General features: G+C 35.0%; 2 protein-coding genes across 4 annotated transcripts; both read left to right on the forward strand.

Annotated features, from left to right (window-relative positions):
- Positions 1 to 1,044: 1,044 nt before the first annotated feature.
- Positions 1,045 to 10,194, forward strand: LOC107407675 (uncharacterized). Of its 3 annotated transcripts, none has more exons than XM_016014983.4 (5): positions 1,045 to 2,336; positions 5,123 to 5,264; positions 5,334 to 7,652; positions 8,143 to 8,590; positions 9,730 to 10,194. In XM_016014983.4, the coding sequence occupies exons 1-4, from the start codon at positions 1,258 to 1,260 to the stop codon at positions 8,506 to 8,508; spliced, it is 3,906 nt and encodes a 1,301-aa protein (XP_015870469.3). In that variant the 5' UTR covers positions 1,045 to 1,257; the 3' UTR covers positions 8,509 to 8,590; positions 9,730 to 10,194. The 3 variants fall into 3 exon arrangements, with proteins under 3 accessions (XP_015870469.3, XP_015870470.3, XP_015870471.3); XM_016014984.4 differs by having other exon boundaries at positions 9,746 to 10,194; XM_016014985.4 differs by having other exon boundaries at positions 1,046 to 2,336; positions 5,364 to 7,652.
- A 2,542-nt stretch (positions 10,195 to 12,736) lies between these two features.
- LOC107405240 (5'-adenylylsulfate reductase-like 4) lies at positions 12,737 to 16,009 on the forward strand. Its single transcript, XM_016012267.4, has 4 exons — positions 12,737 to 13,501; positions 14,383 to 14,570; positions 14,655 to 14,779; positions 15,249 to 16,009. Exons 1-4 carry the CDS (start codon positions 13,319 to 13,321, stop codon positions 15,704 to 15,706), a joined length of 954 nt encoding a protein of 317 aa, XP_015867753.2. The 5' UTR covers positions 12,737 to 13,318; the 3' UTR covers positions 15,707 to 16,009.
- The last annotated feature ends 938 nt before the right edge of the window (positions 16,010 to 16,947 follow it).

The following is a 16,947-nucleotide window of genomic DNA, read 5'->3' on the forward strand; positions in this document are numbered from 1 at the left end:
GTTTCAGTTGGATCCACATCCGCTGCTTCTGGAACACCATGTTCCACATTTCAAAATCTATTGTGCTTCCTTCCAATTATCGATTGACAAATGTCCATCTTCATAGGCCATTAGGAATAATCTAGCACATGGCCCCAAAAAAGAAAAAAAAAAAAAAACTAGTATTCACTTTAAGAGTTTATTTATTTATTTTATTATCACTCGATGTTTTGAACTTACTATTCTTAGTATGGTTGTAAAATTTCAGTTAACCTTAATCATAAGAGTTGGAAATCATATGCCCAACCTTCTAGTCCTGTGGTCAAACGGGGTTCGAGAAGAGGCAGGCACAAAACAAACAACCAGAATAGTTGGAAATCATATTTTTTGTGATGGGAAACAAATGGGTGTTTCTAAATACCCCTACCCAAAAAAAAAAAATTTCAATTTTACATGAAGATGAAGAATTTTAAATAATTATAATAAAATAAATGTGAACAGTAATTTGTACGTGTATTAGGAATTATCCAAAACAAATATAGAAGTATAAAAATTCAAAGGCACCCCAATATATACATATATATATATATATATATAAAGAACAATTGAAATATATATATATATATGTATATATATCACTATGCATATATATGTATATGGATGCCATTTATTGGGTTGGGCCTTGTCCTAAGCAACCTGTCGGACCCGTCCAGCCCAGCGACATTATAAGGATCAAGTCTAATGTTCTTTTTACCTTTTTTTTTTTTTTTTTTTAAAAAAAATTGCTTTTGGAATAGATCTAAGTTATTATTGTCATTTTTTGGGACAAAGATCTAAAGCTTGAATTGGATGATTATTGATTTTATACATGATTAATAGATGCAATTAATGAAGAATAGTTTTATTTCGTTTTTGTTGTAAAACCAAAATTTTATAATTTTCAAAAAAAAATGTAAAAGATATTTTCAATAGAATTGGCCATATGGTTAATACACAGCATGCAAAAAGAAAAATAATAATAATAATAACAACATCACGAATTATTTATTTATCTCATTTTATTTGGTGGTTACGCTTACATGACACGTCTCGAATCTGATAAAATCCCGTGCATTAAACAAAAACGGATTCGGATCCCATATTATAATCATAACCCGTTTCCCCAAACACACTTCGTCTCAATACCGTCACTACTCTCCTCCTCCACTTGGTGTGGCGCTTGAGAAAATCAGTTACTCGGTGCCTCTCTCTCTCTATCTCTCTCTCTCTCTCTTTGTTATGGCCTCCACCACCACCGTTTTGGACCCTACCGCCGACGACCACCACTCTCTCCAGCTAGATTCTCTCCCTCTCATCGACCTCAATCTTCTTTCTCAATCCGAGCTCTACTCTCTCTCCCTCTGCTCTTCCTCATCCTCATCCCACGCTCACCGCCGATGCGACGACGACGTTCTCATCCCCAAAATTGACCGCTCCGTTTTCAACGAATCCGCCGGAAGCCGCAAGCAGACCTATTCCCGCCTCCGTTTGGCTCCTCGGAACTCCCAATTTGCGTCGTCGTCCTCCGCCCGGTCCGCCGCTTCTTCTTCCCCCTCCTTTACCCGCCAAACCACCACCATCGCCGCTCTCGAGCCACTCGACCAAGAGAACGTCCAGATTATCGGTCTTCTCAAGCAGCTATTCGCCTCCAAAACTCATGACGACCTCGTTCCCGTTCGCGTCGAATACAACGACGATTCTTCCGTGCTCCATCAGCCTTTCAACAACAATGTCGTCCACAGCATCCCCATTGATGTTGTTGTCTTCGATAATACTTCTCAGAAGAAACGGAAGCGAGGTCGTCCGCGTAAGGATGCGAATCTAGCGGTTGAGAATTTTTACAGCAATGGAAGTTCCACACGGGAGGTTCCCGTCGAGCTGGCTTCGTCGAATGCTGTGTTTTACGATTCGCCAAAGGAAATTGTGGATGGGGGTGGTCCGGCGAAGCGGAAGCGAGGGCGGCCTCGCAAGGATGAGAAACGTGCCGTTGAGGGTAGTATTACCGCGGGGAGAGTGGAAGTAGTGAAGGAGGAGGGATTGGTGGATGTGAACAGAAATGGCGGTGCTGTGGATTTGGTCTCTTTGGGGAATATGGAGGATCCATTTGGCAAGGAGTTGAGAAAGAGGACCGAGGTGTTGGAGACCGAAGCGGAATTGTTAGGGTTTTTGGGAGGCTTGGAAGGGGAATGGGTAACGAAGAAGAAGAAGATCGTGCAGGCGAGCCAGTTTGGAGACGCGCTGCCAAGGGATTGGAAGATTATGCTCTCTGTTGAGAGGAGAGAAGGGCGCGTTTATCTGTTTTGTAGAAGATACATTAGGTTTTTCCTTACTCTAAGCTATTTCTATCTCTTCTTTTATTTATTTGCATGTTATTTATTTGGCGTGGACTTTTTTTTTTTTTTCCCTTTTTTGGGTAATAAATTAGTTTAAAATTTTTGAAACTTGACTGGTAAATAAATTTTTTTTTTTGTAGGTTTACGAAAACCACTTCAAATTTTAACTGATTATTGTATTATTTTGGTCGTTTTTGTTCATTACATTTTCCATTTTCTGGGGTTAGTTATTACAGTTTAATTTAGAAGTTCAAATTATTCTTGAAATGCATTTTTCTTTTCTCTTTAAGTAGATCGAGTTATAAATCTTGGAATAGTAATCTGAATCCTCTGTCGTTCAGTTTTATTAATATTTGTGATTTCTCCATGTTGGTATAATTTATAGCTTTAACGGTTGTCGCTTGGAAATAATTTTTCTTTAAATTATTTGAACCCAAAAATGGCCAAAAATGAAGTCTAGAAGACTAATATCTGATCTTAGCTTCACTGCATATAATTTGATGTATCGTAATTTATCATAAAAATTAATGGCCATAAAACGTTCTTTAGTATAGATGATGGTTTTAAAAAAATGTGTATGAAGGATGAGAGTGATTTGAAATTTTGATCTTATTCTAAATTAGGAACAAATAGGCAGCAAGCGCAATTGTAAAATATAGTTTATCCTCATGGTTAAATAGATTTTATTGGACAATGAATGGATGGAGCAGACTACAGCTTTGGCCTTTGGCTGGGGCTCATTGGGTAAAATGCAGGTAAACCTAGTTAGTTTAAAAAGGACTCATGCAGATAGACTAAAATATTTGGATAAAGGCCAGAATGTGGTTAGAGTAAATTACCTATATTTGTCGGGCACTCCTAGTTTTGAAGAGAAATTTTGTGATCAGCTCTCTTATTCTTCTGAGTTCAAAGTTTTTGTGAACATGTTAGGTTTGCATCATGTCAGCACCAATTTTGAAATGAAATCTTTCGTTAGCTGGTTTAGTTATGGGTGTCATTTGCGTTTACTCTGCTTGGCTGCTCGTATGTATATATTTTTTATACTATGTTTATATATGTGTATATGTTTTTAAATATGTAATACCTTTATGTTTATAATGTGTGTGTATATTTTTGGCAATCCTGATAATTATTCTATATATATGTACGTAACTATTCACATTGTTTTGGGGGAAGGTAGGGTGGGTTGGGGGTCGGGGAAGTGGTGGTGATGCTTCTTTGGAAACCAAACTGATTGCATTGATACTCCAGTTTTTAACCAGGACATTAGCATAGCTTTAGTAAACCTCTCCTAAATGTGTAGATGTTGTTTAAATTGTTTCTAAACACATGCATAATGTGATATGATGTATGTGCTACCAAATCGGGATCTTGTGTAACTAACACCCATAAAACAAATATTGACTCAACTGGAGCTGGTTTTTTGAATTTATACCTGAAAGTATATTTAAAATTCTGAAACCAGCCAAAGCTGAATTCTCTGGTTAACAGGACTAAGTTGCAAGTTAATGCATCATGTGAGAAAATGTTTTCCTTAGAAGGAGACTTGGCAATTGGTTCTCCAGCTAACTTTGCTTCCTGGTTTGGATATTAACTCCTTAGAAATCCATTATGGGTGATAAATCGATAACACATTTTAAGGTCATGAAAAATTGTCTCATGTTTCATTGGTTCATATTTTATTACATTAGTAATTGCCATGAGGCTTCCAGCTGTTGGTTTTGATTTGGTGTAAGTCAGTTGTTTCCTTGATTTGGTAGAAGTGATTGAGAGAGTTGGCATGAGCATTGGTATTGGTAATAGTGGCAAAAAGCAAAGTTTGCAATGATGTTCCTCTATTTAAGACATGGAACTTTTAGCAGGAGCAGAAAATTTGTGAGCAAGTATGCTTTTTTCCTGGACATATATGATTCCCTAGCTGAAGTCGTCCCCTGCTTCTCTTATTAAGTTCTTGATTTTCCATATTTTCTTTAATGAAATTATTAGTTTAAACCGGTTCTTTAGTTTTTGACTTTTGTATACTTGACAAGGAATGTGTTCCTACCAGTTAAAAGAGGGGGAAAAAAAAATAGTTATTTTATGCAACTTCACTGGCCTGTGAAATATTGTTGTACTATTTGAGAAGTCGTTATGATGTAGGACTGGAAAAGAAAAAGAAAAAAGGAAGAGAGGAGAAAGAAAGAACTGAGAGAAAAGCATAGAAATAAATTAATAAAACTAGCTGTGATAATATAATAGCAATAAATAGTTCAAAATGTCTATAAATGAAGATCTCTTTGAGAAGGCTAAATATTTAGCATCTTTGTGGGCCTCTACAGATATAGCTTTCGAAGATTTGCCTTTTTCTTTGATTGTTCTAAATTGGAAAGATGTCATGGGCAGCTGAGTTCTTCTTAATTTTTATTATTGTCTTAAATGTTACTGTTTCTGTTTTGCTGTATTTTTTGTTTGTTAGGATTTCTTATCCTCCTCTATACCCTTTGCGATGATTTCCTATCAATAAAAGATTGTTCTTATCTCACCTCCCCCCCCAACCCCCCAAAAAAAAAAAGAAAAAAAAAGAAAAAAAAAAAAGGTCTATCAATAAAAGTTCGTTACTTATCCCAAATAAAAAAATGTCTATAATTATATGGTCTATCAGTTTCATTATTTGCATGGTGTAAAATCATAATAGTGGTGTTTTTTTATAGGATATTACATTTTGCTTTTTTCCCTTAATAGCTGTCTGTATTTTATTACTTAAGCAAATTTCCTAATTCCATATTATCCAGCCCTAATGGGCAGCAGTTTCTGTCGTGCAAGGAAGTTTCTTCTTACTTGCTTGCCTATGTTGGATTCCAAGATGCAAGCCAGTCAAAACCTGGTCATGGTGACAGTGATAGTCAGATTGTCAGTAAAACGGGATCTGAATATGTAAGTCATTTTACACATGTTTGCTAAATTCTATTTGATTGGTGATTTTTATTCCAAGTTATATGATAGGATGCAAATTTTCAATTTCAAAATGACAAGGATGCTATTGAGCTCATAAGCTGCTCGCCAGTGCTCATTACCTCTGTGTCAACTGATGAGGAGAAGCAGGCTACATTATCCAAGACAAGGAATCCAGAGGAAGTTCAAAATTTTGATCTTTTAAAATGCCACATATGCATGATGACTTTTAATGAGAAGAATGGTCTTTTGCACCACCTATCATCACATGAAGGGACAGCAAACAGATGTAATCGCCACTTCTCAGTCTATGAAGGGGTTATTGTAAAAGATGAAAAATATGAGTGCCAGTTCTGTCATAAAATATTTGATGAATGGATTCAGTATAATGGCCATATTGGGGTCCATGTGAAGAGCAATGAAGTTTTAGAAGGACTATCAAACAAACAGAAGAGCTCTGACCCAGTACTAAATGTTGATTCATTGACATCCTTGAAGATGCAAGAATCAATTGGAACTGAGAAGGAGAAAACTTTGAACTCAGAAGCCAGTTTCAAACTGAGTTCTGGTTTTGCTGATAGTGAATTGAAAGAAGATGCTGACACCAGAGCTTGTACTGACGGAGAGAATCATGGACTTGTTTCATATTCTCACAATGAGGTAGCTCTGAATTCTAGTAAAGATGAAAAGGATAAGAAATATTGTGAGATTCAGGATAAAGTTTGTAATATGACCAATCATAACTTAGGGAAGCTTGATGAAGCTGTTGAAGTTTCTGTTTGTGGCAGTTCCAATTGGGTTGCAGCATTGGCTTCTAATAATGAGAATGAAAATAATTGTGAATTTTCTAACAAAGCAAATGCTGTCAATTGCATTTCCAATGAAATAAGTGGTGGTTTACTTGCTTCAGTTGACAAGGAAGATAAATGTAGTAAAAAGGATATTGAACATGGCCAGATTACTAGCAGAGTAGAAGATAATGTGGATGAATTTGAAAATTATAATTCAATATCTGGAGACTCTGGGCCTGAGGACGTTTATAGTAATGTAAAGCGGCAAAGTATATATCAAGGCTTTTCTTCTATTCCATCCGGGAATGAACAAAGTTGTGGTTCTGTAAAGGATGGGAATGGAAATCCAAATTCCATCTTGTTGAAATCTGTACAGGTAAGAGGTTCTGAAATTGATATTTGTAGTTCGTCTTCTGATAAGCAAACATGTGTTGTTGGGAATAATGTTAATAATGTTGGAGCAATTGGTAATGGTGGCAACCATGTTGGAGCCAATGTGAATGCTGCGAGTATTGGTGAGACTGACAGAATTTTAGGAGGCTGTTATTGCATTCCAACTCTAAATAAACCAGGTTGTGTTGCTGAAGATTTTGCAAAGAATCCCAATTGTATGAGGGAAAGACCATTGGAAGAACAAAGTTTTGAAAGTGATGAATCTACTCCTGTTATTGTCGATAAAAGTGTTGTTGTTGATAATGTTATTAAGTCTTCTATTGGCACCATTAATGGGACCAAAGTGGCTGATGCCAAAAACTCTAAGAATAGTAAGTGCATTGCTTTTGGTACCAAGGACACTGAAATAGATGCCAATATCATCCCTGACATGGAGCAAGAAGGAACTTTTAAAGGGTGTTCACTTGTTTTATCTTCAAATGCAAATGAGCATGCATCTGTTTTAAAAGATAATGTTATCTGCAACAGCAAAACGGAGGAACTTAAATGGAACATCGTCTCTCCTGAAAGTCATCTGCCTAGCTGCTCTGGTTGTGGTCAAAGCTATGATCTTGTAAATAATATGAATAATAGGTCCTCACACTTGATTCAGGAACACATAAATAACGAGGTTAAAAGCTCTTGCAACAATGAGGAATTGCACGATTTTGGTAGCTGTAACACAGGAATTGATGTCAATACTGTTACAGGCAATGTGGCAGGTCGGAGGAGTTCAGAAGGATTTTCCCCTGTTATTTCGGGAAACATCCAAACAATTTCCATTGCAACTACTGTACCTGGTGTTTGTATTGGGACACTGGAGGAGCTTAACCTGAAAAGGGGTTCTGAAATTGATTTTATTGGTCCTTCTGGTAGTGAGCAAATAGATGCCACTGAAAAAAAAATTACCATGGTGCACTCAAGAACGCTTTCGAATCAACCTACACCAGAGGATCTAGAAAAGTCTAGGAATGATGATCAGATGACCGTTTTAGGAAATATTTCCCAACCTAGTGGGGAGATCATGTCTGAGCTTATCTGCAGAACTGATGAACAAAATGTCCAACGGAGCAGATCAGCTGGTACTTCATCTGCACTAATGCAAGTATCAGGCAGTTTTCCAAATTTTGATATATTGTCAGACAAGGTATGACACACGACTAGTGGAATTTAAATTTAATGTTTTTAATAATACGTAATCTTGAAGATTAAATATCTGTTACTATTCTGAGGGGTCAAGGGATAGGTGGGTGGAGGAGTGGCTTCTATCATATACTACATTTTCATTGGTCCTATATTAACTTTTAACATTCTGTAAAGGATTATTTCTATGTTAGCTATCCATCTCCAATCATCTCAAATATTCATTTCTTTATTTCCTTTGTCTTATTTGAGTGTGAAATGGTTTACTCTGAGCTTAAGGGTTGTACTGTGTTCACTACTTTTTGTACGATAAATGTTATCACTTTTTTTTTGTTTCTTCATTTTTTTTTTTTTTTTTGGAATTTAGACTATAGATTCTTTATGAGTTATAGTGATGATAAGTATCCTCCCACTTACTGTACAGTTAAAAATTGAGAGGATTCTCAGCACTTCAAGAGAATTATTGACAGCGTTCTCTCTACTTTAATGAACAGGGTGCAAACGGAGATTTTAGTAATAATGAAAGTTTTGAGAGCACATCTGGTTTAGAAGGGCCAAGACTGGGTAGCATAAGACCTTCGAAGTACAATTTTCTGACATTGCAAGGAAGTTCCCAATCAAATGAGTCGAAGGTCTTGTCAGATGATGCAGAGATGGGGAAAAGTTGTGATTCTTATTTTTGGCTTGAAAAGGAAGCTCGTCCACAGACAGCTAGCAGGATTCAGACCGTTACAGTCTGTGCATGGTGTGGAGAGGAGTGTCATCATGAAGCCGTTAACCCTGAAAAACATTCAGGATCAGTAGGCCTTGTGTGTGCTACCTGCCAGTTTAAGTTCTCAAGCCAATTCAATCCACTATAGCTGTCAATTAGTGCTGTGGCTCAAATGAAGATTTGATTGTTGTATACCAAACTTCAATCGAGGATTAAATTTCAGATATGAGGTAATTTCATATGTTCAATGGCTCCATTACTTTGTTTTCTGTGTCTTTTGTTTCTGAAAAAGGAAAGATGGATCTTTGGAAGCATATGCAGTTTTTTTGTGTTGATTGATATGTAGGATTATATACATGAGTTGGCTGACAGTTTTAGTGATTAATACAAGAAAGACTAGCTAACTTATTGAAATATTGTTCCAGAGGGAGGTTACAACTTTTGTCTTATTTGATTGGAAATTTATTTTTTTTGCTTGAGTATTTCTTTGCTAAGCCATTTATGGGCCAAACTTCTATACTGACTTCATAATATGGAGAACATACTAATGCTCTATGTTGAGTTATCACAGCCCATTCTCCTTCTCATCATGCATTCATGCTAAGTTGTGTCTGTGTGTATGCATAGACATACAAAACATACATGCATATTTATATGTATATATCATTTATATATGTTATTAGGATACTGTAAAATAGATGTTACATTCTTTAGGAAATGATACACATTAAAATTCCTAATTTTACAAGCTTGCTTAAAACTATATTTTTGCATAAGACCTTGATGGCACTCAAATTGTGAAAAATTGGCAAACTCGAGCTTGTCTTCCTTGTGCAAGCATGTTGTTAAATTTAGTCAACTCCTGATAGCCCCTGGCTAGATTTAGGTTACTATGAGCTATTTCTGTTGATTAATTTTCCAGAGGTGGTGTTATTATCATGATGCAGATATCATGTCTTAATAATGTTTGAGGAAAGCTGACAAGGAAGTTCTGTTGAGAAGTTATGAGTTTTAATAAATGTTTAAATGTTTGCTTTGACTCTATAGCTGTATGATGTCTTCTATGTTTTCCTTTGTTAGTCCAAGTTTATTTTATCTCATCGTATATGAGCGTGGTGTTTAAAAGGTTCTTTCTTTTTTCTTTTTCTTTTTTTTTTTTTTTTTTTTGGTTGGGTGGTGAAAGTTTTTAGAAGGTTAATACTTTAGTCTCTGCTATTCATACATTTTTCTTTCTTCACCGTTTTCTCGCCATGCAGGCCTGCTGGTACTGTATTTTCCTTCCTCTAAAGCTAGTGGAGTGTCATTTATTTTATTGTATAGTTGCCAAGATCCTGTTAATAATGATGCTTGTGATCAAAATTTCTAATAGGTTCTATATCTTCCAGACAAGGATGGACGCTTATTTGAAGACTCTACAAGTTTGTTCATATCAGGTTGTGCATATGGCGGTCCAACGGTTTTGCCAAGACACTTTTTGGCTGTTTATCACTGGAGGTGACTTACTGCCATATTTTTCTTTTCTACTCTCTAGGTCAAACTGATTGTTTCATTGCTCATAAACTGATTAGGCAGTTATTTTTTAAAGATTAATTTTCATTGACACATTTTTTCTCCTTAGTAGAAGAACGAAACCAAAAGTGGCCCATAGGTTTAGGGACTGACCTGGGAATTACAATTTGCATAACCTTTAATTGGTGTCGGAATCATTTTTAACTGCTTGTAGTGCTAGTTTTAGTTTGTTTACCTGGAGATTGTAATATATAACATCTAACTGCAATGTAACATCCATGTCTTGGAGTTCAAATGTGATTTCTATTTGGAATATTTGAATTAATTACTCTGGTATTCACATTGTAATATTTGCCCTACCATTACCAAGTAAATCCAACCGCTACATCTCCAGTAGGGTCCTGGAATCCAAGACCATTCCGTCTTTTGCTATTTCCTTGTCTTCCATCTTTAAGTTTACAAGCTTGGTGATGACTGCATAGCCACGCTTTTACCTGTTATGCCACTTGGGTCACCGTCTACTTGCACCTGTTGGTTTACTTTATTAAGAGACCAGCATATTAAATTGGAATGACTCGAGGGAGTTGGCTGGAAAACTTTACACTGTAGAACTGTTCGGCCTAGCCATAAGTGTTTTTTTATATTGAATATGCCGGGTTGGAGTTTACTTCAACTTAATGGGGATGAAAAAATACCCACCTGACTGTAGTATATCAATCAGCAAAGTGAGTTTAATGATTTTCTTTTAAAACTGTGGTCCAAAAAAAAAAAAAAAGGGTTAATTTTAAAAATAGAAAAGTTAAAGAGACAATTAATTATGTATTTTGTTCTAAAAATTAGAATTTTGTTTGTTCTCATTCCATTGTTATATGAGATTGTTGCAATTTCCATGTGATTGTTCAAGATATATTTTTAAAAATAATTCGAATTTATGGTAACGATGGGTAAACATTATTTAGAGATTAATTGGGAATTTCTATTTCCTTTATTTTATAAATAATTTTTCAAGGCAAACAGTGAATGTCCAAAGTGCATAATATAGAAAACACAAATTTTACCCCTTTTTTTTTATATGGAAAATTATTTTACCTGAGTTTTTCAAAGAGAAGATGATCAATGAAATTATGTTAGGAATAAGAGATGGTCGTACTGGTTCCCAGCCACCAAATTTGTTTTCTTGAAGCTGTCTCTCCACCTTAAGATTCTTTCTAGTCCACTAGCTCTACCTGTCCCTTACAATTGGTTTCCACAAGGACGGAGTCTTGAACAAACCGAGTACAATCAACGGGTTGTTGTTGGGTCAAAATTAAACCATCAATGATGGAACTTTTATTTAATATAAATGGATGATTGGTTGCCAATTATGATTAAAAAAAAGAAAAAATCATCAATCATCAGTGTCTGTTAGTATAAGGAGGTAGAAGATTACAAAACAAACTTAACCAATAAATAAACAAAACAATCAGATTTGGATCCTCTGTTCGTTTTTTGTTTTGTTGTACGTTTGTGTGCTCTTGTTTTGTAAACATTTAAAATATATTTCATCCAATATTCGGCTCTTATTCAGATTGAATTTATTTATGTTTTTAAATTTTTAATAAATTAGTTTGATATTATCCATCAAATTAACTATCAAAGATTAAAATTGAAAGCCCAAACATAGATAAATATGAAAAAAAATGTAGAAGATCTTAATTCGAGGTAGATGTTTATATGTTTTTATCGATTAAAAAAAAAAAGTATTTAAATCGTTTATATCATAAGCCTACGGGTAGAAATTTCCTATACGATAAATGTATGTGTATTTAAAATTATATGGGTATTTTGTGATTAAATACAAGTTGACGTGACAAACAGGATAGCTTTATGGTTAAAATATATTTATCATACATATGATTGTAGGGGTGGGCAAAATACAATATGATTGTAGGGGTGGGCAAAATTCAATCCAATCTGTTCAACCCATCCAATCTAATCTATTTTTAATGGTTTGGATTGGATTTTTACATCAATTGGATTGGATTTAATTTAAAATATTATAAATTATATGGATTGAATTGGTTATGGATTGGAAGTATATTTAATCAAATCTAATCCAATTCAATCCAAATAATATATTATATAATTAAAAAATTATATATATTTTTTTATTTTTTTAATTTTTATATATAAATTTTAATTTTTTTTCAGTTTTATATATTAATTTTTAACTCTTTTTTTCTATTTTTATATATTAATTTTTAATATATATATATATTTTTTTACATCCCCAAATCCCAAATCGATTATTGAATAAATGAATTTTGATGAATGTATTATTTTATATTATTTATTATAACAATTGTAATTTGATTTTGTAAGAATGAGATGATAACATTAATGCTTGTTACTTGATAAGTGCATGATGTGTATCATTTGCTATATTTTCTTTTTTATTTTTCATTATAGACTATGTTGTATTATAATTATATTTTATATTTGGATAATTATAATTTATTATTTATATTTTATATTTGAAAATTTTTTTATTTATATTATATATTTATAAATTAGTAAATTTCAAACCAATTAATCAATTCAAACTAAATCAATCATAAATAATTTAATTTTATTTGAATTAAATATTTTAATTATTTGATTTGGATTATATATTAAAAAAATCAATAAATATAAATTAGATTACATTTCGGTTCAAAATCGAGCCATCTTTAAAAACCATGCATAAATTTAAACTACAAATTTAAAGTAATTTATAATGTTAAAAAAAAAAAAGTGCAATTAAACGAGAGTGCGAGAGAGAGAGTGTTCGATCTGACTCAAACGCTCAGCTATAACTTCAACTCCAAAATTGTAATTTCAAAGTTGTAACCCAATTCAACCCCAAAGCCACCATCTCTACTCTTCCTTCTTCAGCAAACCAGAATCATAGAAAACGAAAAGAAACTTCCACTTTCAATGAATCCCCAACCAAAAACCCCCCAAACCTTCACTGCACCATCATATATTTGTTGTATAATTTTATTTTATTTTTATATATCTTTATTCTAATTTTGCATAACGGAAGCCGTGTCTCCGAATCAAATACACCCTACCCCCAAAAATACCAACCAAAAAAAAAAAAAAAAAAAAAAAACACGTTCCAATCAGATTCCAACACCTTGACCAAAAAAAAAATAAAAAAAACACAATTCAATTTCTCTTATCTCATCTCCATATCCCCAGGTCCAACCTCCTCAAAAACCCCCCACCTCGACGCTAAAATGCGCCGGGTTCCCACCACCACCACAGCCACCTCACTCCTGTCTTCCTCTGTTATCGTCTCCCCAGCGTTGATTTATTAGGTCTTTTTTTCTATCTTGGGAGTTTTCTTTTTTTCTTTTTTTTGGTGGGTCGGTGGGACCCGATTGGGGTAATCTGCTATCTGGTGCATCGTGGTTGTGGATCTTAAAATGGGGATTAGGGTTTGGGAAAGTGGGATCCTGGTGCTGTTGCTATGGGGAAGGCTAACATGCGCTTTGGAACCGGCCCTTTGTCCTACAGAGTCCGTTACCGACTCGATCTTTGGGTTCCGAGACTATAACTGCCCCGTTGACGGTGATTCTCAATCCTTTCGTCTCGTTGCTGTTACCGAGGTACCCATCTTACATATATTTATATAGATATATGTATATTTTTTTAAAATTTAATTTTTTTCTGCTTTTGTTTTTGTCGCCGTTATATATCCTTCGATTGTTGTCTTTTTTTTATTTTTTGTATTTGATTGTAGGAACTGGAAATCTGTTTATGTTGCGTTGCGTTCTTTTAATATGTACTTTATTGTGGACAAACTAAATGGATATATTTTATTTTAAAAGAATATTAGACAAGCTAGATTTTGAAGGTTGTGAATTTATTCTGCAACCAACAATTCGGAAAGTTGAAGAGATCGGGTGGAGCATCTGGTGTTATAGTGGAATAGGACCAAAAAAGCTAATGAATATAACATCTATTTTCTTTTGTGACGATGCTGAGAAAGAGCTTCATTGCAAGACTGCTTTTTTAGGGAAGAGCATTGTAGGGGGATTTTGCTTTTGGTTTTTTTCAGCTGAATTTGTTGAGATGATATTCTTAGGAATTTCTCTTCTTTTTTTTTCCAAATTAAGTGCTTTTTACGTACCATCCTACAAAATTTATGCATTCATTGTTGCACATGAGTGTCCTTTTTAAAAACCTTTTAGTTTTTCAAATTTATGTAATGTGGTAATTTTTTTGGGCTCTGTTTTGAGACGGATTGGCAAGGTGATGTATTATTATTATCAAACCTTTCTATGTGGAGAAGACTGAAATTTTGTACAATTTGCAGCACAACAATTAGCTCTAACTGTTTGTTTTCATCACAGTTTCGTTTGCAGTTGGTACCGATAGGATGAACATAGCCATAACTTGATAACTTTGTCACTAGCTTGAACAATTGAGCTTGAAAAATTGCACTGGCATTGTGTTCTAACGAACCTTCTGTTTTGCTGCTGTGTAGGGAGATGAGGTTGTATTACAAAGGGCACTTAACATGGTTCACAAAGATAATCAGGATTATGTGGCCCTGCTATTCTATGCATCTTGGTGTCCTTTCTCTAGGATGTTTAGACCAATCTTTTCCATCCTGTCTTCGTTATATCCTTCCATCCCACACTTTGCAATTGAAGAATCAACCATCAGGCCAAGGTTTGTGATTGACAGAGTTATCTCCGTGCATTTTTTGATTGTTATCTTTTGAAGGTGGAGAATAACATCGATTACATTCTACAGCATTCTCTCTAAATATGGAGTTCATGGATTTCCTACTCTTTTCATTTTAAATTCCACAATGCGCGTTCGATATCATGGCTCCCGGACCCCTGGGTCTCTCATTGCTTTCTACAGTGATGTGACAGGTAAAATTCTTCCTTTTACTCAGGGCTTATATTATGAAATATTTTATATGTTTGCCATTTTGTTTGATACACAATCTTATCATCTTCTCCTGATTGTCATTTATGAATGATTCAAAAACATATATATGTATTATATTATTGATTTTGACTAGAACTTGATAACTTTGCTGGTGTTTTGAAATTGTAATTTTCATTGATATGTTAGTCTTGCTATACCTTGAAATATATGCTGATCTGATTTTTCAAACATAAAAGTGCAAATTTTGAGAGGTATTCTTATGGTTAGAAGAGATGGATATTTTGATAGAACGGTCTTTACTGTTAAGCACCTGGTTGGATCTTCAATCTTGCAAAATTCAGGATCTTTTGCTTCTTTTTCTACTTGTAATTTCTTTCATCTTATATACCCATGAATTAATCCTTTTGTACTTGTCAATCTGTCCTAATTGAATATGCTCAATGAGTGTAGGCATTTCAACTGCATCACTTGATCAAATATCAGTAGACGAAATTGGAAGTCCATCGTCTAATGAGAAGCATGATAGCACGGATCCAGAAAGCTGCCCATTCTCATGGGCAAGGTCTCCTGAGAACTTACTTTGTCAGGAAACATATCTGGCCCTTGCCACAGCATTTGTGCTCTTGCGATTGCTCTACATATTTTTTCCTACTCTGCTTGTATTTACTCAATGTGCTTGGAGAAGGTACATCCAAAACGTGAGATTAGGTAGCTTGTTGGAACATCCATTGACCTACCTCAAACGAGCAGTACAGTTGTCTAATTCTTTAAAGGAGCCTTGCAAGAGGAGCAATTTGCAGGAAGGAGCACTTAATGCCAGGGCGTGGGCTTCCAAGTCCCTTGCCTCTGCTGTTTCAATTGGAGATGCAAGCACCAGCCGTGGTGTTGCAACGAGTGAATGCCATTGACCTTCTTACTACTGTTTGACAGAGTTGGATGCCCATGGTGGAGCTGCTGAATATGTCAGTGCCAGGAAGTGTTTGTTTAAGAAAATCATCTTGCACCCCTTCATTAGGAAGACTATTCAGGGTTCAATGTTCATGAAATGAAGGTGAAAATATTTTATTGTATCTTGATGCTGTAGTAATTCATTTCTCCTTTTGTCCATATAATTTATAGGTTACAACAAGTTTGCCATTCAAATTGCAGACTTAAGACCTGCAATTTATTTGTAGGTTAATAATTAGTTTTGCCTTGTTGTCTGTGCCAAATCCATCTGTTTTTACGCGTTATGAAGTTGATTTTAAGAGCCAATAGGATTATCACGGACCATTTAAAGCAGTGATGTAAATTCTGGTGTTTTAGGAAGTTATATGGTGGAAATTTGCAATTGTTTGAGGCTCTATTTGGATAAAGAAAATGCTGGGGAAAAAGTAGGGGAAAAATAAAGGGAGGAGAAAAAAAAAAAAATTGTTTTCTCATGTTTGGTAGGATGACGAAAAATAGAAGGGGAAATAAACGGAATTCTTTTATCATATTTATACTTACCTGTCAACAAAATAACGAGGGAAAAATTTCTCTTATTATTATTATTATTATTATTTTTTTCAAAGTTTATTTGAAATTTTTACTACATTACAAGTTGTGCCATGCAAAATTTAAGCCAAAACTTTGAGATCTTCAATGGGGGAATATACACCTAGCACGAGCAACCACCTCTCTCAATTTTACCTGTGAATTTCAGTGCGGAGACTGAAAGCCCTAGTTTGTATCAGAGCTTGTATTGTCGATACTTTTGAATGTACGATATCCTCAATCGTTGACATGTTGACATGCTATCTCCAATTCGGAAGCAGCAACATACTCGTTCTCTGCCGCATCTTCAAGCTCCTATACAACCTAACCTCTCACCGTGGTAGCCTTTCCCCACCTTGTGTTCAACTCGGTGCATTCTCACTCACTCCTCTCCATTAAGTCCACATGCCTTGCCGTGGAGGCACTGGAGTGCTTGCTTCCAGTGCTTGCCTCGATCGCTAAGCATGACATGCTTAGCGTCTTGGTTCCCGTCATGGATGAACCAGCGGATGGGTTCTTTGCCTCACTCTATGGTTTCTCAGAAAAGGTTGAATGTGATGTGTGGCCTTACAGCGAGGCGTCAGGAGGAGACTTGAGGCAAAGGGAGCGACAAAGGAACTGAAGCTTTCCACCA

The sequence above is a fragment of the Ziziphus jujuba genome, chromosome 5 (assembly GCF_031755915.1).
Source record: "Ziziphus jujuba cultivar Dongzao chromosome 5, ASM3175591v1".
In the NCBI taxonomy this organism is placed as follows: domain Eukaryota; kingdom Viridiplantae; phylum Streptophyta; class Magnoliopsida; order Rosales; family Rhamnaceae; genus Ziziphus; species Ziziphus jujuba.

Bases quoted from the DNA above. Each gene is read 5' to 3' on its own strand.
- LOC107405240 (XM_016012267.4), top strand. From the start codon at position 13,319: ATGGGGATTAGGGTTTGGGAAAGTGGGATCCTGGTGCTGTTGCTATGG. The intron at 14,571-14,654 runs GTTTGTGATTGA...TACATTCTACAG, and splicing joins GAATCAACCATCAGGCCAAG to CATTCTCTCTAAATATGGAG. The intron at 14,780-15,248 runs GTAAAATTCTTC...CAATGAGTGTAG, and splicing joins TTTCTACAGTGATGTGACAG to GCATTTCAACTGCATCACTT.
- LOC107407675 (XM_016014983.4), top strand. From the start codon at position 1,258: ATGGCCTCCACCACCACCGTTTTGGACCCTACCGCCGACGACCACCAC. The intron at 2,337-5,122 runs GTTTTTCCTTAC...CATATTATCCAG, and splicing joins TTTTGTAGAAGATACATTAG to CCCTAATGGGCAGCAGTTTC. The intron at 7,653-8,142 runs GTATGACACACG...TTTAATGAACAG, and splicing joins TTGATATATTGTCAGACAAG to GGTGCAAACGGAGATTTTAG.